Source organism: Danio rerio, chromosome 5 (assembly GCF_052040795.2).
Source record: "Danio rerio strain M-AB ecotype USA chromosome 5, GRCz13ab, whole genome shotgun sequence".
In the NCBI taxonomy this organism is placed as follows: Eukaryota; Metazoa; Chordata; class Actinopteri; order Cypriniformes; family Danionidae; genus Danio; species Danio rerio.
The window spans coordinates 43886737-43911245 of NC_141025.1; the positions used below are offsets into that span (position 1 = coordinate 43886737).

A 24509-nucleotide genomic window follows, 5' to 3' on the forward strand; every position below is an offset into this window, starting at 1 on the left:
CAGAAACAACACTGAGTCCTTTCTGAGACTGCAAGTCAAATATTCTGAAAAAAACATTTAACCTTTCTTAAATGTATTTACATTTTTAATCATTAAAAACTTACAATATTAGAATCAATGAAAATAGGATGCAGATGCCAGAACATTGTCATTAACACTCTTTTGAATCATATTTCTACTAAAGAACAATGACTTTAGTTTACTCTACTTTACATTCTGCTGGTTCTGACATTAGAATAAATACTGAAGTCTGAACTCTGAGCTCTTTCATTCCTCTGCCTTTGTTGCTGTGTGGAAGGCATGTCTAATGAAGCATAACACACTTCATCACCAGCCTGAAACAGAATATATTTAATTAAAATAATAAACAAATAAATAAACAAATAAATATATTACATTATATTGATGTAATTTATGTTGCTGCTAAACTATTGCGAATAATATATATTAAAATTATTCTCAAAATGTGCTCATACCTCAACATGTCTGTTCTCAGCCCCAGAACCTACAGAAACTTAACAAAAGATAAGAATAATTTACATTTTATAATTTGAGATATACATTTTTTACGAATAGCTGATGACCTGTAGTTTTCTTCTGACAGAGGCAGTAGACGCAGATGGAGAAGAGGAGAACACACACCGAACACACACCGAACAGCAGATTCCAGCAGAAAACACACTCTGATGCAGGTGATGTGGAGGTGCTGTTAAACCGTTCAGCACAAGGAGACTCTTGCTCTAAAATGAACAACAGGCCATTATTAAAGTGAATATATATTTAGTTATTATATTCATTTTATTTTATCTTTACTGATTACACACAATAATGAAAAATATGAGTTTAACACGGATGAATTTGCTAAAAGTGGTTGGAAAATCAGAAGTTAAAGATTCTAATATTAAATACACTATAAATCATCGTTTTACAAAATATAATGAATTTGCTGTTAATTTAATTTAAAGTATTATTAGAAACTAAGATACACTTTAAAAACTAATTATAAACACTTATTTTACTAATATACTTTATTAAATATACATTATTTCTGTATTTGAAGTCGGACTATGGCTGCAGGATTGTGTTGCTTAATTATTTGCAGGACTTTGCATTAATTATCGATAAAATTCATTCAAATAATATTAAAATAATAAAACTTTAGGTAAACATGTAAACTTATCATTAAAGCACAGCTATATTATGAAGAGATAAACTATAATTGACACTAATATTAGCTGTAATCCATAATCATCAAAATGAACTGAAATAAACACTTGAAATAAATTATTCTGAGTGTAATGAATGATTAAATAATTCCCCAGCACGGTTTAATTGAGAAAATATCTTTTGCAACACATTTTTAAACATAATATGTTAAATAAATAATCTCTAATAACTCATGACACAATATTTTAATAGTTATTTTACAAGACACTAGTATTCAGCCTAAAGTGCAGTTTAAAGGCTTAACTGGGTTAATTAGGTTAACTAAAGTTAGTTTAATTTAGGCAAATCATAGGACAACAGTGTTTGGTTCTGTAGCCAAAAAAAAAAAAAAAAAAAAAAAAAATCTTACAGGGCTTATAATAATGTGCTTAATTTTTTGTTTGTTTTTATCAAAAACTGTTTTCACTTCAGCCAAACTGAAAAATAAACTTCACTGATCTGATAAGATCTCTTAGATCATTGTCACAAAGCACAGATTTTCCATTAGGCTTTCTTTAGTCTTGTGTATTGATTAATGTGCGCGAGGGCAACTATTGGTTTAATGAGGGAGTTTTCTGAGAGATGAAGAGCTGTAAAGTGAGTGTTCAATTACAAAAAGAAATGATTATACAAACTCAGTGTTTCCTTTTATTAACATTGACAAAACCGTATTACTTTAAAAGAAATATGATTATCAAAGCATGTCTTAGAGCGAATAAGCCCAACAGGATTTTTATGCAATCGCCTTTTTTCTTAATTTATATATAAAATAAATGTTTAATTAGTAATCACTACTGATGGGTTAGATTTTCAATATTCAATATTGTTCAGTAATTATTCAGCAGTAATTAAACATCTCTGTAGCATTTCCTCCTGCAGATGTGGTTCAGTCAGTTCAGCACTGCAGGGAGCTGTCCATTGTGCTGAATTTACTCCACACTAAACTCTCTTCTCACATTAAATTCATTATAAGTGTCTGATCAGTGAACAGGATACTGTCATTTCTCAACAACTAAAGAAGGTCTAATGTAGAAATTAAAAGATAATAGGAAATACAAACAGATGGATTTGCTTTATGAAAGGAAATTTTGTTGAATGATTATTACAATTTGGTTTAAATGTTGAATGTTGCACTCGTACATGTTGCATTGCTCTGCTCTTCTTTAAATAAATCAAACCTCAGTTGTGTGCTGTTTACACTGTCTCTGATTCATGGCACGTATTTTAATAAATCAGACTTTTGCATCTTCAGTTTCTCATCAATTCCAAGTCATGAAAATAATAAAAGCAACATTTACAGCTGCAGCGTGCACTAAATATTTTCTTACTCTTCTTATTTCTGTTTTTGTCTAACCACAGTTTATCTCATGCATTGATGTGTGTATTGAGCATGCAAGATCACCAGCTTGACCACAAACAGTTTTAGGACATTCAGTCTGTTGCATGCCTGAATAAAAACACTTGTGGTTTGTGTTCTCGCCTAGCTTTTCACAGCAACTGCAACATCACTGCACCAGGAGCGTCAGTAAAGACCAAGAAGAAGAAGAAGAAACACAGCACTGAGCCTGAAAGCTGATGTACTGTAGGCTGCAAGCAGAATCCTTTATGACCCAGAGATAATTTAATATAAAAAATGTATATCAATATAATAAATGAATCATATTATTAATCATATTATTCATTTTATAAATAATTTTTAACTACATTCAAAAAATAAAAACCTGTTTACCTTTAATATGTTTACTTTAATTAACTTTGATATATTTTTACTACTGTAAACTGGTGTAAAAAATCAGGCCGCTTCAATGCAGACTTTGCACCCTTAACAGAAGTTCAGAAGCTCAAATCACATCAAATCATCAAACGTAATGACAAACGAGAGATGTTTTTCTGAATTTAATAAAATCTTTTTTTGTTTTAATATAAATGAACAAGGCTAGATAGGTTAGGAAAATTCTAGCAAACGTATAAGCTAATTGTCATTACAGACCTTGTGACAGTAATTTAGCTTATTGAAAGCTGTATATTAGTGATGAAAACAGCTATTTAGATTCATACAAACAGAAATAATGTATTTATAAACTTGCACCTTTCTGCTGTGGACGCCATCTTGTGGTCGGACGCGGGAACTCATTCGGCAGGTGAACTTTTGTGCTTTCTAGCCCTTGAGTGAACACAAAGTCCCTTAAAAAGCCTTCACATACATCCAAAATAACGAAAACATTAATAAAACTTAATAATATTAAATCTGAAAACAAGAGCAAATGAAAAGTACATAAATATGACTGAACCATGTAGCCTACCAGATGATGATACAAACGGCCATGTGATCTGAAATCGTGCGTAGACCATAGACTGTAAAATATAGGCATAGACATAGAAATTGTGAACGATTTAATTTACTTTCTATTATTTACAATAATAAACTTTTTTTAAAACTTATATTCCTAATATCTACGTGAGCAGTTAGCACTGTACGTGTAATTAACCAGCATGCACTTACATTGCTTGGGCCACTAATAGAAAATATATGAGTTAATTTTATTATTTTAATTTAATTAATTCCTAAATAGCTGTACATTTTACAAAGTCAAACCTTGTCAAACCAATCTTGCTCATTTAGCATTATTATTACAGTTTCGTGAATTATAAATTAATTGATTTAAACTTCATTATTATTATTATTATTATTACTATTATTATTATTATTATTATTATTATAACTATGTTATTTATTATTATTAATTATTTATTATTTATATGTTGAGATGAGATGAATCGTTTACTCACGTGATTCAGATTGGCGATTCAAATTGTGGTTGCTATAGCAACGCGTCTTATGATTTGACTCCATATATAAACACCGAGACTCGCCGCTATCTGTTGATTGAGGAGAGGCGAATTTCTGAGACATTTGCTGAGGATTACTGTGCTGATACTGCGATTCTTCAAGGAGACCAGAGAATTTCTGACAGAAGACTTTTATTTTACAAGGAGATCGACGCTCAGAGCTGAAATTATTCCTTTTGACACGTTTTGTTGCTCTTTTGTTGTGTTTATTTTGATTTTGATCTTGTTTTTATTGACATTTTTATTGATATTTGATCTTTGTTCTTGTTTTCAGGTTTGCTGGAGTTTGGAGGAGTTTGTCAGATGGGTGAAAACCGCAGTGAGTGTTTTAGTTTTTATTTGTTTATGATCAATCATGACATGATGTTGTGTAATGTTTGGGGAAATGTGATGTAAATAAACTGGTACAAATGAACCCATTTCAACACAACTGTTCCCCGATATAAGTGATCAGATGTCTTTTATTCTCTGTAGATGCAGCTACTAAAGTTAATTGTTGATTAATTCTTATAATCTTATAATAAACGTGATATGTTGTTGTTGTTGTCGTTGTCTCAGGCCGCTCCAGATCCAGGAGTTCTGCTTTCATCCAGGCAGCTGTTCAGGACGTCAGGACACATGATGGTGATGGTGAAACCCAGACCGTGAGCCAAGAGCTTGATGGATTTCTCGCACCTCTGCCTTCCCTGTTGGCCAAATCTGTGTCCACAGATCAGGGTAACAGGAAGAGGAAGCGGCAGAGCGGCAGCCAGCAAACACCAGAAGATGAACGTCCGTCCACCTCATCTAGAAGAGCTCTCAAACGCTCTCGCAGAGGTCAGAATGGCTTTTTGAAGAAGTGATGATGATGTTTCAGTAATGCTCTTTTACAGTTTTCTCTACTGCTGCATGTTTTCTTTGAACACACATTTCTACTGCTCCTCTGTGTTGCAGACGCGTATGCAAAGGGCCCACTGCTGGGAGACGGTGGATTTGGCTCTGTGTTTGCTGGGATGCGCAGGTCTGATGGACTGCCAGTAAGTCGTTTTCTCCGCTCTTCATTCAAACAGCCTTTAGAAATCCTGATCTCAGTAAATGTGATGTGTGAGGATCAGGCAGGTGTGATTTATTATGCTTTATCTGTCTACAGGTCGCCATCAAGTATGTGTCTAAAGAGCGGACACAGAGGAGACTGAGAGTTGTGAGTTCAGTGTGAACCTGTTGTTGTGTTTGATGTTTCATTGGGTTCTGAATCCAATCGTTTGTCCTGCAGGAAGGTCAGGGTCGGCTGCCGCTGGAGGTGGCACTGATGACCCGCGTCAATTCAGCTCCTGCCTGCCCCAACGTCCTGCAGCTGCTAGACTGGTTTGACCGTCCCAGACGCTACATCCTGATCCTGGAGCGTCCGGATCCCTGCCAAGACCTCCAGAGCTTCTGTGAGGAGAACGACTGTCTGGATGAGGGTCTGGCCAAGAAAGTGCTGGTGCAGCTGATCGCGGCTCTGAAACACTGCGAGAGCCGCGGAGTCCTGCACCGGGACGTCAAGCCAGAGAACCTGCTGATCTCCACAGAGTCCCAGGACATCAAGCTGCTGGACTTCGGCTGTGGAGATCTGCTCAAGCGCTCGGCCTACAAATACTTCGCAGGTGGGTTTGTGTTGCAGAAGGAAACACTCTGTGGATGTTTGTGAGCTTTTGATGATCCACCAAAGGGAATTTGTGTGTGCTGGAGTGTTTTGAACGGGTGTTTGTGTCTCCTTGTGTCTCTCAGGAACGATTCAATACGCTCCACCTGAGTGGTTCTGCAGACAACGCTACCATGCGGGTCCAGCTACGGTGTGGTCAGTAGGAGTGACCCTCTTCAACATCCTGTGCAACCGTTTCCCCTTCGGAGGCTCACTGAGGGTCACGTCCAGGAGCAAACTGACCTTCCCCATAACTCTGTCAACAGGTAAGAGACTCACTGAGAGATCAGCAGAAGTGTGTTGCTCTGTGTTTCTGAACACGGTGTTGTGTGTATCAGAGTGCCGTCAGCTGATTGGCTGGTGTCTCAGTCCAGCGGCGGCTGATCGGCCCAGTTTGGACGATATTGAGCGCCATCCCTGGTTACAGTGAACAGGTGGCCAGTGACTTGACACTTATCTGAGTGACGCACTCATGGCTTTGATTGTGTTGTTAGGGTCAGTCTGGATTAATGATCTTAATGATTTGTGTAGGGTGAGCAGGAGTCACACAGGAAGTGCAGAGAACTGCTTCCTGATCACCTGCAGAATGAGGAGTGGGCATTAACTAATGGCCGACTCACCCAGGGCCGGGGCCCCTTTACCTGCACTAAGCCACCGCTTCAGATGACTTTAATGTTAATAGGGATTTTAATAATAAACGTATTATTTAGACAAATAATCCAGGTGTAGTGTCTTCCTAGAGTGACTGGAGAGAGCTCAAATAAAGGGAGAGTTCACACAGAAATCCAGATTTACTCACTGTTTACTCAAACTCAAGCGGTTTCAAATCTTTAAGAGTTTCTTGTTTTCTGTTTTGCACAAAATAAAATGTTTTGAAGAAGCTGAAAACCTGTAACCGTTGACTTTCATAGTAGCAAAAACAAACAAGTCAATGGGTACAGCTTTTCAGCTTTCTTCAAAATATCTTCTTTTGTATTGAACAGAATAAAGAAACTCAAACAGGTTTGGAGCAAGTGAAAGGGAGTTAATGATACAGAATTGTTATTTTGGGGTGAACTATCCATTTAAGTCCTCTTAATGGAGGTTTTCATAATGGTTTTAAAATGAAGATTGCAGCTCTACTGACTGAGGCTAAAGGTGTGATGAAATATTGTTTAGGTTGTTATTCCATTAAATGATCTTATAGATCTATAATATATAAGTTTTGGTGGAGTTGTTGTGCTAATTTGCCCACAGTAGCAGTAAAACCTCTGAAATGGTGTACACATCTGATGATCTAAGACCTAGTTTTTTGTTTTTTTTTTAATATTAGGAATGTTCAGAGCTCTGTTAGATGTACATTTGCATTCTACATTTCTGTTGTTGTAGCAGGGAGATGTTTGTTTTGTGGCATGAAAAGAGTTTAAGAACTTCAGTTTTAGCTGGGAGTACTACTGCATGTGCACTCATGTGATTGGCTTAAATTATATTAAACTGAGAGACCCAGAAACAACACTGAGTCCTTTCTGAGACTGCAAGTCAAATATTCTGAAAAAACATTTAACCTTTCTTAAATGTATTTACATTTTTAATCATTAAAAACTTACAATATTAGAATCAATGAAAATAGGATGCAGATGCCAGAGCATTGTCATTAACACTCTTTTGAATCATATTTCTACTAAAGAACAATGACTTTAGTTTACTCTACTCTACATTCTGCTGGTTCTGACATTAGAATAAATACTGAAGTCTGAACTCTGAGCTCTTTCATTCCTCTGCCTTTGTTGCTGTGTGGAAGGCATGTCTAATGAAGCATAACACACTTCATCACCAGCCTGAAACAGAATATATTTAATTAAAATAATAAACAAATAAATAAACAAATAAATATATTACATTATATTGATGTAATTTATGTTGCTGCTAAACTATTGCGAATAATATATATTAAAATTATTCTCAAAATGTGCTCATACCTCAACATGTCTGTTCTCAGCCCCAGAACCTACAGAAACTTAACAAAAGATAAGAATAATTTACATTTTATAATTTGAGATATACATTTTTTACGAATAGCTGATGACCTGTAGTTTTCTTCTGACAGAGGCAGTAGACGCAGATGGAGAAGAGGAGAACACACACCGAACACACACCGAACAGCAGATTCCAGCAGAAAACACACTCTGATGCAGGTGATGTGGAGGTGCTGTTAAACCGTTCAGCACAAGGAGACTCTTGCTCTAAAATGAACAACAGGCCATTATTAAAGTGAATATATATTTAGTTATTATATTCATTTTATTTTATCTTTACTGATTACACACAATAATGAAAAATATGAGTTTAACACGGATGAATTTGCTAAAAGTGGTTGGAAAATCAGAAGTTAAAGATTCTAATATTAAATACACTATAAATCATCGTTTTACAAAATATAATGAATTTGCTGTTAATTTAATTTAAAGTATTATTAGAAACTAAGATACACTTTAAAAACTAATTATAAACACTTATTTTACTAATATACTTTATTAAATATACATTATTTCTGTATTTGAAGTCGGACTATGGCTGCAGGATTGTGTTGCTTAATTATTTGCAGGACTTTGCATTAATTATCGATAAAATTCATTCAAATAATATTAAAATAATAAAACTTTAGGTAAACATGTAAACTTATCATTAAAGCACAGCTATATTATGAAGAGATAAACTATAATTGACACTAATATTAGCTGTAATCCATAATCATCAAAATGAACTGAAATAAACACTTGAAATAAATTATTCTGAGTGTAATGAATGATTAAATAATTCCCCAGCACGGTTTAATTGAGAAAATATCTTTTGCAACACATTTTTAAACATAATATGTTAAATAAATAATCTCTAATAACTCATGACACAATATTTTAATAGTTATTTTACAAGACACTAGTATTCAGCCTAAAGTGCAGTTTAAAGGCTTAACTGGGTTAATTAGGTTAACTAAAGTTAGTTTAATTTAGGCAAATCATAGGACAACAGTGTTTGGTTCTGTAGCCAAAAAAAAAAAAAAAAAAAAATCTTACAGGGCTAATAATAATGTGCTTAATTTTTTGTTTGTTTTTATCAAAAACTGTTTTCACTTCAGCCAAACTGAAAAATAAACTTCACTGATCTGATAAGATCTCTTAGATCATTGTCACAAAGCACAGATTTTCCATTAGGCTTTCTTTAGTCTTGTGTATTGATTAATGTGCGCGAGGGCAACTATTGGTTTAATGAGGGAGTTTTCTGAGAGATGAAGAGCTGTAAAGTGAGTGTTCAATTACAAAAAGAAATGATTATACAAACTCAGTGTTTCCTTTTATTAACATTGACAAAACCGTATTACTTTAAAAGAAATATGATTATCAAAGCATGTCTTAGAGCGAATAAGCCCAACAGGATTTTTATGCAATCGCCTTTTTTCTTAATTTATATATAAAATAAATGTTTAATTAGTAATCACTACTGATGGGTTAGATTTTCAATATTCAATATTGTTCAGTAATTATTCAGCAGTAATTAAACATCTCTGTAGCATTTCCTCCTGCAGATGTGGTTCAGTCAGTTCAGCACTGCAGGGAGCTGTCCATTGTGCTGAATTTACTCCACACTAAACTCTCTTCTCACATTAAATTCATTATAAGTGTCTGATCAGTGAACAGGATACTGTCATTTCTCAACAACTAAAGAAGGTCTAATGTAGAAATTAAAAGATAATAGGAAATACAAACAGATGGATTTGCTTTATGAAAGGAAATTTTGTTGAATGATTATTACAATTTGGTTTAAATGTTGAATGTTGCACTCGTACATGTTGCATTGCTCTGCTCTTCTTTAAATAAATCAAACCTCAGTTGTGTGCTGTTTACACTGTCTCTGATTCATGGCACGTATTTTAATAAATCAGACTTTTGCGTCTTCAGTTTCTCATCAATTCCAAGTCATGAAAATAATAAAAGCAACATTTACAGCTGCAGCGTGCACTAAATATTTTCTTACTCTTCTTATTTCTGTTTTTGTCTAACCACAGTTTATCTCATGCATTGATGTGTGTATTGAGCATGCAAGATCACCAGCTTGACCACAAACAGTTTTAGGACATTCAGTCTGTTGCATGCCTGAATAAAAACACTTGTGGTTTGTGTTCTCGCCTAGCTTTTCACAGCAACTGCAACATCACTGCACCAGGAGCGTCAGTAAAGACCAAGAAGAAGAAGAAGAAACACAGCACTGAGCCTGAAAGCTGATGTACTGTAGGCTGCAAGCAGAATCCTTTATGACCCAGAGATAATTTAATATAAAAAATGTATATCAATATAATAAATGAATCATATTATTAATCATATTATTCATTTTATAAATAATTTTTAACTACATTCAAAAAATAAAAACCTGTTTACCTTTAATATGTTTACTTTAATTAACTTTGATATATTTTTACTACTGTAAACTGGTGTAAAAAATCAGGCCGCTTCAATGCAGACTTTGCACCCTTAACAGAAGTTCAGAAGCTCAAATCACATCAAATCATCAAACGTAATGACAAACGAGAGATGTTTTTCTGAATTTAATAAAATCTTTTTTTGTTTTAATATAAATGAACAAGGCTAGATAGGTTAGGAAAATTCTAGCAAACGTATAAGCTAATTGTCATTACAGACCTTGTGACAGTAATTTAGCTTATTGAAAGCTGTATATTAGTGATGAAAACAGCTATTTAGATTCATACAAACAGAAATAATGTATTTATAAACTTGCACCTTTCTGCTGTGGACGCCATCTTGTGGTCGGACGCGGGAACTCATTCGGCAGGTGAACTTTTGTGCTTTCTAGCCCTTGAGTGAACACAAAGTCCCTTAAAAAGCCTTCACATACATCCAAAATAACGAAAACATTAATAAAACTTAATAATATTAAATCTGAAAACAAGAGCAAATGAAAAGTACATAAATATGACTGAACCATGTAGCCTACCAGATGATGATACAAACGGCCATGTGATCTGAAATCGTGCGTAGACCATAGACTGTAAAATATAGGCATAGACATAGAAATTGTGAACGATTTAATTTACTTTCTATTATTTACAATAATAAACTTTTTTTAAAACTTATATTCCTAATATCTACGTGAGCAGTTAGCACTGTACGTGTAATTAACCAGCATGCACTTACATTGCTTGGGCCACTAATAGAAAATATATGAGTTAATTTTATTATTTTAATTTAATTAATTCCTAAATAGCTGTACATTTTACAAAGTCAAACCTTGTCAAACCAATCTTGCTCATTTAGCATTATTATTACAGTTTCGTGAATTATAAATTAATTGATTTAAACTTCATTATTATTATTATTATTATTACTATTATTATTATTATTATTATTATTATTATAATAACTATGTTATTTATTATTATTAATTATTTATTATTTATATGTTGAGATGAGATGAATCGTTTACTCACGTGATTCAGATTGGCGATTCAAATTGTGGTTGCTATAGCAACGCGTCTTATGATTTGACTCCATATATAAACACCGAGACTCGCCGCTATCTGTTGATTGAGGAGAGGCGAATTTCTGAGACATTTGCTGAGGATTACTGTGCTGATACTGCGATTCTTCAAGGAGACCAGAGAATTTCTGACAGAAGACTTTTATTTTACAAGGAGATCGACGCTCAGAGCTGAAATTATTCCTTTTGACACGTTTTGTTGCTCTTTTGTTGTGTTTATTTTGATTTTGATCTTGTTTTTATTGACATTTTTATTGATATTTGATCTTTGTTCTTGTTTTCAGGTTTGCTGGAGTTTGGAGGAGTTTGTCAGATGGGTGAAAACCGCAGTGAGTGTTTTAGTTTTTATTTGTTTATGATCAATCATGACATGATGTTGTGTAATGTTTGGGGAAATGTGATGTAAATAAACTGGTACAAATGAACCCATTTCAACACAACTGTTCCCCGATATAAGTGATCAGATGTCTTTTATTCTCTGTAGATGCAGCTACTAAAGTTAATTGTTGATTAATTCTTATAATCTTATAATAAACGTGATATGTTGTTGTTGTTGTCGTTGTCTCAGGCCGCTCCAGATCCAGGAGTTCTGCTTTCATCCAGGCAGCTGTTCAGGACGTCAGGACACATGATGGTGATGGTGAAACCCAGACCGTGAGCCAAGAGCTTGATGGATTTCTCGCACCTCTGCCTTCCCTGTTGGCCAAATCTGTGTCCACAGATCAGGGTAACAGGAAGAGGAAGCGGCAGAGCGGCAGCCAGCAAACACCAGAAGATGAACGTCCGTCCACCTCATCTAGAAGAGCTCTCAAACGCTCTCGCAGAGGTCAGAATGGCTTTTTGAAGAAGTGATGATGATGTTTCAGTAATGCTCTTTTACAGTTTTCTCTACTGCTGCATGTTTTCTTTGAACACACATTTCTACTGCTCCTCTGTGTTGCAGACGCGTATGCAAAGGGCCCACTGCTGGGAGACGGTGGATTTGGCTCTGTGTTTGCTGGGATGCGCAGGTCTGATGGACTGCCAGTAAGTCGTTTTCTCCGCTCTTCATTCAAACAGCCTTTAGAAATCCTGATCTCAGTAAATGTGATGTGTGAGGATCAGGCAGGTGTGATTTATTATGCTTTATCTGTCTACAGGTCGCCATCAAGTATGTGTCTAAAGAGCGGACACAGAGGAGACTGAGAGTTGTGAGTTCAGTGTGAACCTGTTGTTGTGTTTGATGTTTCATTGGGTTCTGAATCCAATCGTTTGTCCTGCAGGAAGGTCAGGGTCGGCTGCCGCTGGAGGTGGCACTGATGACCCGCGTCAATTCAGCTCCTGCCTGCCCCAACGTCCTGCAGCTGCTAGACTGGTTTGACCGTCCCAGACGCTACATCCTGATCCTGGAGCGTCCGGATCCCTGCCAAGACCTCCAGAGCTTCTGTGAGGAGAACGACTGTCTGGATGAGGGTCTGGCCAAGAAAGTGCTGGTGCAGCTGATCGCGGCTCTGAAACACTGCGAGAGCCGCGGAGTCCTGCACCGGGACGTCAAGCCAGAGAACCTGCTGATCTCCACAGAGTCCCAGGACATCAAGCTGCTGGACTTCGGCTGTGGAGATCTGCTCAAGCGCTCGGCCTACAAATACTTCGCAGGTGGGTTTGTGTTGCAGAAGGAAACACTCTGTGGATGTTTGTGAGCTTTTGATGATCCACCAAAGGGAATTTGTGTGTGCTGGAGTGTTTTGAACGGGTGTTTGTGTCTCCTTGTGTCTCTCAGGAACGATTCAATACGCTCCACCTGAGTGGTTCTGCAGACAGCGCTACCATGCGGGTCCAGCTACGGTGTGGTCAGTAGGAGTGACCCTCTTCAACATCCTGTGCAACCGTTTCCCCTTCGGAGGCTCACTGAGGGTCACGTCCAGGAGCAAACTGACCTTCCCCATAACTCTGTCAACAGGTAAGAGACTCACTGAGAGATCAGCAGAAGTGTGTTGCTCTGTGTTTCTGAACACAGTGTTGTGTGTATCAGAGTGCCGTCAGCTGATTGGCTGGTGTCTCAGTCCAGCGGCGGCTGATCGGCCCAGTTTGGACGATATTGAGCGCCATCCCTGGTTACAGTGAACAGGTGGCCAGTGACTTGACACTTATCTGAGTGACGCACTCATGGCTTTGATTGTGTTGTTAGGGTCAGTCTGGATTAATGATCTTAATGATTTGTGTAGGGTGAGCAGGAGTCACACAGGAAGTGCAGAGAACTGCTTCCTGATCACCTGCAGAATGAGGAGTGGGCATTAACTAATGGCCGACTCACCCAGGGCCGGGGCCCCTTTACCTGCACTAAGCCACCGCTTCAGATGACTTTAATGTTAATAGGGATTTTAATAATAAACGTATTATTTAGACAAATAATCCAGGTGTAGTGTCTTCCTAGAGTGACTGGAGAGAGCTCAAATAAAGGGAGAGTTCACACAGAAATCCAGATTTACTCACTGTTTACTCAAACTCAAGCGGTTTCAAATCTTTAAGAGTTTCTTGTTTTCTGTTTTGCACAAAATAAAATGTTTTGAAGAAGCTGAAAACCTGTAACCGTTGACTTTCATAGTAGCAAAAACAAACAAGTCAATGGGTACAGCTTTTCAGCTTTCTTCAAAATATCTTCTTTTGTATTGAACAGAATAAAGAAACTCAAACAGGTTTGGAGCAAGTGAAAGGGAGTTAATGATACAGAATTGTTATTTTGGGGTGAACTATCCATTTAAGTCCTCTTAATGGAGGTTTTCATAATGGTTTTAAAATGAAGATTGCAGCTCTACTGACTGAGGCTAAAGGTGTGATGAAATATTGTTTTGGTTGTTATTCCATTAAATGATCTTATAGATCTATAATATATAAGTTTTGGTGGAGTTGTTGTGCTAATTTGCCCACAGTAGCAGTAAAACCTCTGAAATGGTGTACACATCTGATGATCTAAGACCTAGTTTTTTGTTTTTTTAATATTAGGAATGTTCAGAGCTCTGTTAGATGTACATTTGCATTCTACATTTCTGTTGTTGTAGCAGGGAGATGTTTGTTTTGTGGCATGAAAAGAGTTTAAGAACTTCAGTTTTAGCTGGGAGTACTACTGCATGTGCACTCATGTGATTGGCTTAAATTATATTAAACTGAGAGACCCAGAAACAACACTGAGTCCTTTCTGAGACTGCAAGTCAAATATTCTGAAAAAACATTTAACCTTTCTTAAATGTATTTACATTTTTAATCATTAAAAACTTACAATATTAGAATCAATGAAAATAGGATGCAGATGCCAGAGCATTGTCATTAACACTCTTTTGAATCATATTTCTACTAAAGAACAATGACTTTAGTTTACTCTACTTTACATTCTGCTGGTTCTGACATTAGAATAAATACTGAAGTCTGAACTCTGAGCTCTTTCATTCCTCTGCCTTTGTTGCTGTGTGGAAGGCATGTCTAATGAAGCATAACACACTTCATCACCAGCCTGAAACAGAATATATTTAATTAAAATAATAAACAAATAAATAAACAAATAAATATATTACATTATATTGATGTAATTTATGTTGCTGCTAAACTATTGCGAATAATATATATTAAAATTATTCTCAAAATGTGCTCATACCTCAACATGTCTGTTCTCAGCCCCAGAACCTACAGAAACTTAACAAAAGATAAGAATAATTTACATTTTATAATTTGAGATATACATTTTTTACGAATAGCTGATGACCTGTAGTTTTCTTCTGACAGAGGCAGTAGACGCAGATGGAGAAGAGGAGAACACACACCGAACACACACCGAACAGCAGATTCCAGCAGAAAACACACTCTGATGCAGGTGATGTGGAGGTGCTGTTAAACCGTTCAGCACAAGGAGACTCTTGCTCTAAAATGAACAACAGGCCATTATTAAAGTGAATATATATTTAGTTATTATATTCATTTTATTTTATCTTTACTGATTACACACAATAATGAAAAATATGAGTTTAACACGAATGAATTTGCTAAAAGTGGTTGGAAAATCAGAAGTTAAAGATTCTAATATTAAATACACTATAAATCATCGTTTTACAAAATATAATGAATTTGCTGTTAATTTAATTTAAAGTATTATTAGAAACTAAGATACACTTTAAAAACTAATTATAAACACTTATTTTACTAATATACTTTATTAAATATACATTATTTCTGTATTTGAAGTCGGACTATGGCTGCAGGATTGTGTTGCTTAATTATTTGCAGGACTTTGCATTAATTATCGATAAAATTCATTCAAATAATATTAAAATAATAAAACTTTAGGTAAACATGTAAACTTATCATTAAAGCACAGCTATATTATGAAGAGATAAACTATAATTGACACTAATATTAGCTGTAATCCATAATCATCAAAATGAACTGAAATAAACACTTGAAATAAATTATTCTGAGTGTAATGAATGATTAAATAATTCCCCAGCACGGTTTAATTGAGAAAATATCTTTTGCAACACATTTTTAAACATAATATGTTAAATAAATAATCTCTAATAACTCATGACACAATATTTTAATAGTTATTTTACAAGACACTAGTATTCAGCCTAAAGTGCAGTTTAAAGGCTTAACTGGGTTAATTAGGTTAACTAAAGTTAGTTTAATTTAGGCAAATCATAGGACAACAGTGTTTGGTTCTGTAGCCAAAAAAAAAAAAAAAAAAAAATCTTACAGGGCTAATAATAATGTGCTTAATTTTTTGTTTGTTTTTATCAAAAACTGTTTTCACTTCAGCCAAACTGAAAAATAAACTTCACTGATCTGATAAGATCTCTTAGATCATTGTCACAAAGCACAGATTTTCCATTAGGCTTTCTTTAGTCTTGTGTATTGATTAATGTGCGCGAGGGCAACTATTGGTTTAATGAGGGAGTTTTCTGAGAGATGAAGAGCTGTAAAGTGAGTGTTCAATTACAAAAAGAAATGATTATACAAACTCAGTGTTTCCTTTTATTAACATTGACAAAACCGTATTACTTTAAAAGAAATATGATTATCAAAGCATGTCTTAGAGCGAATAAGCCCAACAGGATTTTTATGCAATCGCCTTTTTTCTTAATTTATATATAAAATAAATGTTTAATTAGTAATCACTACTGATGGGTTAGATTTTCAATATTCAATATTGTTCAGTAATTATTCAGCAGTAATTAAACATCTCTGTAGCATTTCCTCCTGCAGATGTGGTTCAGTCAGTTCAGCACTGCAGGGAGCTGTCCATTGTGCTGAATTTACTCCACACTAAACTCTCTTCTCACATTAAATTCATTATAAGTGTCTGATCAGTGAACAGGATACTGTCATTTCTCAACAACTAAAGAAGGTCTAATGTAGAAATTAAAAGATAATAGGAAATACAAACAGATGGATTTGCTTTATGAAAGGAAATTTTGTTGAATGATTATTACAATTTGGTTTAAATGTTGAATGTTGCACTCGTACATGTTGCATTGCTCTGCTCTTCTTTAAATAAATCAAACCTCAGTTGTGTGCTGTTTACACTGTCTCTGATTCATGGCACGTATTTTAATAAATCAGACTTTTGCATCTTCAGTTTCTCATCAATTCCAAGTCATGAAAATAATAAAAGCAACATTTACAGCTGCAGCGTGCACTAAATATTTTCTTACTCTTCTTATTTCTGTTTTTGTCTAACCACAGTTTATCTCATGCATTGATGTGTGTATTGAGCATGCAAGATCACCAGCTTGACCACAAACAGTTTTAGGACATTCAGTCTGTTGCATGCCTGAATAAAAACACTTGTGGTTTGTGTTCTCGCCTAGCTTTTCACAGCAACTGCAACATCACTGCACCAGGAGCGTCAGTAAAGACCAAGAAGAAGAAGAAGAAACACAGCACTGAGCCTGAAAGCTGATGTACTGTAGGCTGCAAGCAGAATCCTTTATGACCCAGAGATAATTTAATATAAAAAATGTATATCAATATAATAAATGAATCATATTATTAATCATATTATTCATTTTATAAATAATTTTTAACTACATTCAAAAAATAAAAACCTGTTTACCTTTAATATGTTTACTTTAATTAACTTTGATATATTTTTACTACTGTAAACTGGTGTAAAAAATCAGGCCGCTTCAATGCAGACTTTGCACCCTTAACAGAAGTTCAGAAGCTCAAATCACATCTAATCATCAAACGTAATGACAAACGAGAGATGTTTTTCTGAATTTAATAAAATCTTTTTTTGTTTTAATATAAATGAACAAGGCTAGATAGGTTAGGAAAATTCTAGCAAACGTATAAGCTAATTGTCATTACAGACCTTGTGACAGTAATTTAGCTTATTGAAAGCTGTATATTAGTGATGAAAACAGCTATTTAGATTCATACAAACAGAAATAATGTATTTATAAACTTGCACCTTTCTGCTGTGGACGCCATCTTGTGGTCGGACGCGGGAACTCATTCGGCAGGTGAACTTTTGTGCTTTCTAGCCCTTGAGTGAACACAAAGTCCCTTAAAAAGCCTTCACATACATCCAAAATAACGAAAACATTAATAAAACTTAATAATATTAAATCTGAAAACAAGAGCAAATGAAAAGTACATAAATATGACTGAACCATGTAGCCTACCAGATGATGATACAAACGGCCATGTGATCTGAAATCGTGCGTAGACCATAGACTGTAAAATATAGGCATAGACATAGAAATTGTGAACGATTTAATTTACTTTCTATTATTTACAATAATAAACTTTTTTTAAAACTTATATTCCTAATATCTACGTGAGCAGTTAGCACTGTACGTGTAATTAACCAGCATGCACTTACATTGCTTGGGCCACTAATAGAAAATATATGAGTTAATTTTATTATTTTAATTTAATTAATTCCTAAATAGCTGTACATTTTAAAAAGTCAAACCTTGTCAAACCAATCTTGCTCATTTAGCATTATTATTACAGTTTCGTGAATTATAAATTAATTGATTTAAACTTCATTATTATTATTATTATTATTATTACTATTATTATTATTATTATTATTATTATAACTATGTTATTTGTTATTATTAATTATTTATTATTTATATGTTGAGATGAGATGAATCGTTTACTCACGTGATTCAGATTGGCGATTCAAATTGTGGTTGCTATAGCAACGCGTGTTATGATTTGACTCCATATATAAACACCGAGACTCGCCGCTATCTGTTGATTGAGGAGAGGCGAATTTCTGAGACATTTGCTGAGGATTACTGTGCTGATACTGCGATTCTTCAAGGAGACCAGAGAATTTCTGACAGAAGACTTTTATTTTACAAGGAGATCGACGCTCAGAGCTGAAATTATTCCTTTTGACACGTTTTGTTGCTCTTTTGTTGTGTTTATTTTGATTTTGATCTTGTTTTTATTGACATTTTTATTGATATTTGATCTTTGTTCTTGTTTTCAGGTTTGCTGGAGTTTGGAGGAGTTTGTCAGATGGGTGAAAACCGCAGTGAGTGTTTTAGTTTTTATTTGTTTATGATCAATCATGACATGATGTTGTGTAATGTTTGGGGAAATGTGATGTAAATAAACTGGTACAAATGAACCCATTTCAACACAACTGTTCCCCGATATAAGTGATCAGATGTCTTTTATTCTCTGTAGATGCAGCTACTAAAGTTAATTGTTGATTAATTCTTATAATCTTATAATAAACGTGATATGTTGTTGTTGTTGTCGTTGTCTCAGGCCGCTCCAGATCCAGGAGTTCTGCTTTCATCCAGGCAGCTGTTCAGGACGTCAGGACACATGATGGTGATGGTGAAACCCAGACCGTGAGCCAAGAGCTTGATGGATTTCTCGCACCTCTGCCTTCCCTGTTGGCCAAATCTGTGTCCACAGATCAGGGTAACAGGAAGAGGAAGCGGCAGAGCGGCAGCCAGCAAACACCAGAAGATGAACGTCCGTCCACCTCATCTAGAAGAGCTCTCAAACGCTCTCGCAGAGGTCAGAATGGCTTTTTGAAGAAGTGATGATGATGTTTCAGTAATGCTCTTTTACAGTTTTCTCTACTGCTGCATGTTTTCTTTGAACACACATTTCTACTGCTCCTCTGTGTTGCAGACGCGTATGCAAAGGGCCCACTGCTGGGAGACGGTGGATTTGGCTCTGTGTTTGCTGGGATGCGCAGGTCTGATGGACTGCCAGTAAGTCGTTTTCTCCGCTCTTCATTCAAACAGCCTTTAGAAATCCTGATCTCAGTAAATGTGATGTGTGAGGATCAGGCAGGTGTGATTTATTATGCTTTATCTGTCTACAGGTCGCCATCAAGTATGTGTCTAAAGAGCGGACACAGAGGAGACTGAGAGTTGTGAGTTCAGTGTGAACCTGTTGTTGTGTTTGATGTTTCATTGGGTTCTGAATCCAATCGTTTGTCCTGCAGGAAGGTCAGGGTCGGCTGCCGCTGGAGGTGGCACTGATGACCCGCGTCAATTCAGCTCCTGCCTGCCCCAACGTCCTGCAGCTGCTAGACTGGTTTGACCGTCCCAGACGCTACATCCTGATCCTGGAGCGTCCGGATCCCTGCCAAGACCTCCAGAGCTTCTGTGAGGAGAACGACTGTCTGGATGAGGGTCTGGCCAAGAAAGTGCTGGTGCAGCTGATCGCGGCTCTGAAACACTGCGAGAGCCGCGGAGTCCTGCACCGGGACGTCAAGCCAGAGAACCTGCTGATCTCCACAGAGTCCCAGGACATCAAGCTGCTGGACTTCGGCTGTGGAGATCTGCTCAAGCGCTCGGCCTACAAATACTTCGCAGGTGGGTTTGTGTTGCAGAAGGAAACACTCTGTGGATGTTTGTGAGCTTTTGATGAGCCACCAAAGGGAATTTGTGTGTGCTGGAGTGTTTTGAACGGGTGTTTGTGTCTCCTTGTGTCTCTCAGGAACGATTCAATACGCTCCACCTGAGTGGTTCTGCAGACAGCGCTACCATGCGGGTCCAGCTACGGTGTGGTCAGTAGGAGTGACCCTCTTCAACATCCTGTGCAACCGTTTCCCCTTCGGAGGCTCACTGAGGGTCACGTCCAGGAGCAAACTGACCTTCCCCATAACTCTGTCAACAGGTAAGAGACTCACTGAGAGATCAGCAGAAGTGTGTTGCTCTGTGTTTCTGAACACGGTGTTGTGTGTATCAGAGTGCCGTCAGCTGATTGGCTGGTGTCTCAGTCCAGCGGCGGCTGATCGGCCCAGTTTGGACGATATTGAGCGCCATCCCTGGTTACAGTGAACAGGTGGCCAGTGACTTGACACTTATCTGAGTGACGCACTCATGGCTTTGATTGTGTTGTTAGGGTCAGTCTGGATTAATGATCTTAATGATTTGTGTAGGGTGAGCAGGAGTCACACAGGAAGTGCAGAGAACTGCTTCCTGATCACCTTCAGAATGAGGAGTGGGCATTAACTAATGGCCGACTCACCCAGGGCCGGGGCCCCTTTACCTGCACTAAGCCACCGCTTCAGATGACTTTAATGTTAATAGGGATTTTAATAATAAACGTATTATTTAGACAAATAATCCAGGTGTAGTGTCTTCCTAGAGTGACTGGAGAGAGCTCAAATAAAGGGAGAGTTCACACAGAAATCCAGATTTACTCACTGTTTACTCAAACTCAAGCGGTTTCAAATCTTTAAGAGTTTCTTGTTTTCTGTTTTGCACAAAATAAAATGTTTTGAAGAAGCTGAAAACCTGTAACCGTTGACTTTCATAGTAGCAAAAACAAACAAGTCAATGGGTACAGCTTTTCAGCTTTCTTCAAAATATCTTCTTTTGTATTGAACAGAATAAAGAAACTCAAACAGGTTTGGAGCAAGTGAAAGGGAGTTAATGATACAGAATTGTTATTTTGGGGTGAACTATCCATTTAAGTCCTCTTAATGGAGGTTTTCATAATGGTTTTAAAATGAAGATTGCAGCTCTACTGACTGAGGCTAAAGGTGTGATGAAATATTGTTTAGGTTGTTATTCCATTAAATGATCTTATAGATCTATAATATATAAGTTTTGGTGGAGTTGTTGTGCTAATTTGCCCACAGTAGCAGTAAAACCTCTGAAATGGTGTACACATCTGATGATCTAAGACCTAGTTTTTTGTTTTTTTTTTAATATTAGGAATGTTCAGAGCTCTGTTAGATGTACATTTGCATTCTACATTTCTGTTGTTGTAGCAGGGAGATGTTTGTTTTGTGGCATGAAAAGAGTTTAAGAACTTCAGTTTTAGCTGGGAGTACTACTGCATATGCACTCATGTGATTGGCTTAAATTATATTAAACTGAGAGACCCAGAAACAACACTGAGTCCTTTCTGAGACTGCAAGTCAAATATTCTGAAAAAACATTTAACCTTTCTTAAATGTATTTACATTTTTAATCATTAAAAACTTACAATATTAGAATCAATGAAAATAGGATGCAGATGCCAGAGCATTGTCATTAACACTCTTTTGAATCATATTTCTACTAAAGAACAATGACTTTAGTTTACTCTACTTTACATTCTGCTGGTTCTGACATTAGAATAAATACTGAAGTCTGAACTCTGAGCTCTTTCATTCCTCTGCCTTTGTTGCTGTGTGGAAGGCATGTCTAATGAAGCATAACACACTTCATCACCAGCCTGAAACAGAATATATTTAATTAAAATAATAAACAAATAAATAAACAAATAAATATATTACATTATATTGATGTAATTTATGTTGCTGCTAAACTATTGCGAATAATATATATTAAAATTATTCTCAAAATGTGCTCATACCTCAACATGTCTGTTCTCAGCCCCAGAACCTACAGAAACTTAACAAAAGATAAGAATAATTTACATTTTATAATTTGAGATATACATTTTTTACGAATAGCTGATGACCTGTAGTTTTCTTCTGACAGAGGCAGTAGACGCAGATGGAGAAGAGGAGAACACACACCGAACACACACTGAACAGCAGATTCCAGCAGAAAACACACTCTGATGCAGGTGATGTGGAGGTGCTGTTAAACCGTTCAGCACAAGGAGACTCTTGCTCTAAAATGAACAACAGGCCATTATTAAAGTGAATATATATTTAGTTATTATATTCATTTTATTTTATCTTTACTGATTACACACAATAATGAAAAATATGAGTTTAACACGGATGAATTTGCTAAAAGTGGTTGGAAAATCAGAAGTTAAAGATTCTAATATTAAATACACTATAAATCATCGTTTTACAAAATATAATGAATTTGCTGTTAATTTAATTTAAAGTATTATTAGAAACTAAGATACACTTTAAAAACTAATTATAAACACTTATTTTACTAATATACTTTATTAAATATACATTATTTCTGTATTTGAAGTCGGACTATGGCTGCAGGATTGTGTTGCTTAATTATTTGCAGGACTTTGCATTAATTATCGATAAAATTCATTCAAATAATATTAAAATAATAAAACTTTAGGTAAACATGTAAACTTATCATTAAAGCACAGCTATATTATGAAGAGATAAACTATAATTGACACTAATATTAGCTGTAATCCATAATCATCAAAATGAACTGAAATAAACACTTGAAATAAATTATTCTGAGTGTAATGAATGATTAAATAATTCCCCAGCACGGTTTAATTGAGAAAATATCTTTTGCAACACATTTTTAAACATAATATGTTAAATAAATAATCTCTAATAACTCATGACACAATATTTTAATAGTTATTTTACAAGACACTAGTATTCAGCCTAAAGTGCAGTTTAAAGGCTTAACTGGGTTAATTAGGTTAACTAAAGTTAGTTTAATTTAGGCAAATCATAGGACAACAGTGTTTGGTTCTGTAGCCAAAAAAAAAAAAAAAAAAAAAAAAATCTTACAGGGCTTATAATAATGTGCTTAATTTTTTGTTTGTTTTTATCAAAAACTGTTTTCACTTCAGCCAAACTGAAAAATAAACTTCACTGATCTGATAAGATCTCTTAGATCATTGTCACAAAGCACAGATTTTCCATTAGGCTTTCTTTAGTCTTGTGTATTGATTAATGTGCGCGAGGGCAACTATTGGTTTAATGAGGGAGTTTTCTGAGAGATGAAGAGCTGTAAAGTGAGTGTTCAATTACAAAAAGAAATGATTATACAAACTCAGTGTTTCCTTTTATTAACATTGACAAAACCGTATTACTTTAAAAGAAATATGATTATCAAAGCATGTCTTAGAGCGAATAAGCCCAACAGGATTTTTATGCAATCGCCTTTTTTCTTAATTTATATATAAAATAAATGTTTAATTAGTAATCACTACTGATGGGTTAGATTTTCAATATTCAATATTGTTCAGTAATTATTCAGCAGTAATTAAACATCTCTGTAGCATTTCCTCCTGCAGATGTGGTTCAGTCAGTTCAGCACTGCAGGGAGCTGTCCATTGTGCTGAATTTACTCCACACTAAACTCTCTTCTCACATTAAATTCATTATAAGTGTCTGATCAGTGAACAGGATACTGTCATTTCTCAACAACTAAAGAAGGTCTAATGTAGAAATTAAAAGATAATAGGAAATACAAACAGATGGATTTGCTTTATGAAAGGAAATTTTGTTGAATGATTATTACAATTTGGTTTAAATGTTGAATGTTGCACTCGTACATGTTGCATTGCTCTGCTCTTCTTTAAATAAATCAAACCTCAGTTGTGTGCTGTTTACACTGTCTCTGATTCATGGCACGTATTTTAATAAATCAGACTTTTGCATCTTCAGTTTCTCATCAATTCCAAGTCATGAAAATAATAAAAGCAACATTTACAGCTGCAGCGTGCACTAAATATTTTCTTACTCTTCTTATTTCTGTTTTTGTCTAACCACAGTTTATCTCATGCATTGATGTGTGTATTGAGCATGCAAGATCACCAGCTTGACCACAAACAGTTTTAGGACATTCAGTCTGTTGCATGCCTGAATAAAAACACTTGTGGTTTGTGTTCTCGCCTAGCTTTTCACAGCAACTGCAACATCACTGCACCAGGAGCGTCAGTAAAGACCAAGAAGAAGAAGAAGAAACACAGCACTGAGCCTGAAAGCTGATGTACTGTAGGCTGCAAGCAGAATCCTTTATGACCCAGAGATAATTTAATATAAAAAATGTATATCAATATAATAAATGAATCATATTATTAATCATATTATTCATTTTATAAATAATTTTTAACTACA

The 24509-nt window shown here is 35.5% G+C and overlaps 6 protein-coding genes across 17 annotated transcripts in view; 4 read left to right on the forward strand and 2 right to left on the reverse strand.

Annotated features, from left to right (window-relative positions):
• LOC147844106 (serine/threonine-protein kinase pim-3-like) overlaps positions 1-2870 on the forward strand; it is a 151754-nt gene extending 148884 nt beyond the window's left edge. The window contains exons 8-9 of one of the 3 annotated variants that reach the window (XR_015491577.1): positions 605-768; positions 2691-2783. Coding sequence is in view for 2 of the 3 variants with exons in the window: in XM_087254052.1 (XP_087110178.1) it covers positions 605-687 (83 nt within the window). In the remaining variant the exon portion in view is untranslated. Of the gene's footprint in view, positions 1-604; positions 2404-2690 lie in introns of those variants that run through there. The other 2 variants (XM_087254052.1, XM_087254051.1) reach the window with 2 other exon arrangements.
• Positions 1-24509, reverse strand: part of LOC141385583 (uncharacterized) — a 607868-nt gene that overhangs the window by 414104 nt on the left and 169255 nt on the right. The window lies entirely within an intron of this gene.
• rufy3 (RUN and FYVE domain containing 3) overlaps positions 1-24509 on the forward strand; it is an 881807-nt gene that overhangs the window by 116262 nt on the left and 741036 nt on the right. The window lies entirely within an intron of this gene.
• LOC147844108 (uncharacterized) overlaps positions 1-24509 on the reverse strand; it is a 93040-nt gene that overhangs the window by 66597 nt on the left and 1934 nt on the right. The window lies entirely within an intron of this gene.
• On the forward strand, positions 11247-17265 carry LOC147844110 (serine/threonine-protein kinase pim-3-like). Of its 3 annotated transcripts, none has more exons than XR_015944605.1 (8): positions 11247-11577; positions 11817-12074; positions 12192-12274; positions 12388-12438; positions 12511-12883; positions 13008-13187; positions 15005-15168; positions 17086-17265. XR_015944605.1 is itself a non-coding variant. In XM_087254028.1 (8 exons), the coding sequence occupies exons 1-7, from the start codon at positions 11562-11564 to the stop codon at positions 15085-15087; spliced, it is 1044 nt and encodes a 347-aa protein (XP_087110154.1). In that variant the 5' UTR covers positions 11247-11561; the 3' UTR covers positions 15088-15092; positions 17086-17265. The 3 variants fall into 3 exon arrangements, 2 of the variants coding, with proteins under 2 accessions (XP_087110154.1, XP_087110153.1); XM_087254028.1 differs by having other exon boundaries at positions 15005-15092; XM_087254027.1 differs by lacking the exons at positions 15005-15168; positions 17086-17265 and adding exons at positions 13260-13355; positions 13453-13805.
• Positions 18356-24470, forward strand: LOC147844111 (serine/threonine-protein kinase pim-3-like). 4 transcript variants are annotated; one of them, XM_087254049.1, is made up of 8 exons: positions 18393-18773; positions 19013-19270; positions 19388-19470; positions 19584-19634; positions 19707-20079; positions 20204-20383; positions 22204-22291; positions 24289-24470. In XM_087254049.1, exons 1-7 carry the CDS (start codon positions 18758-18760, stop codon positions 22284-22286), a joined length of 1044 nt encoding a protein of 347 aa, XP_087110175.1. In that variant the 5' UTR covers positions 18393-18757; the 3' UTR covers positions 22287-22291; positions 24289-24470. The 4 variants fall into 4 exon arrangements, with proteins under 4 accessions (XP_087110174.1, XP_087110175.1, XP_087110173.1 ...); XM_087254047.1 differs by lacking the exons at positions 22204-22291; positions 24289-24470 and adding exons at positions 20456-20551; positions 20649-20829; XM_087254048.1 differs by lacking the exon at positions 24289-24470 and having other exon boundaries at positions 18356-18773; positions 22204-24055.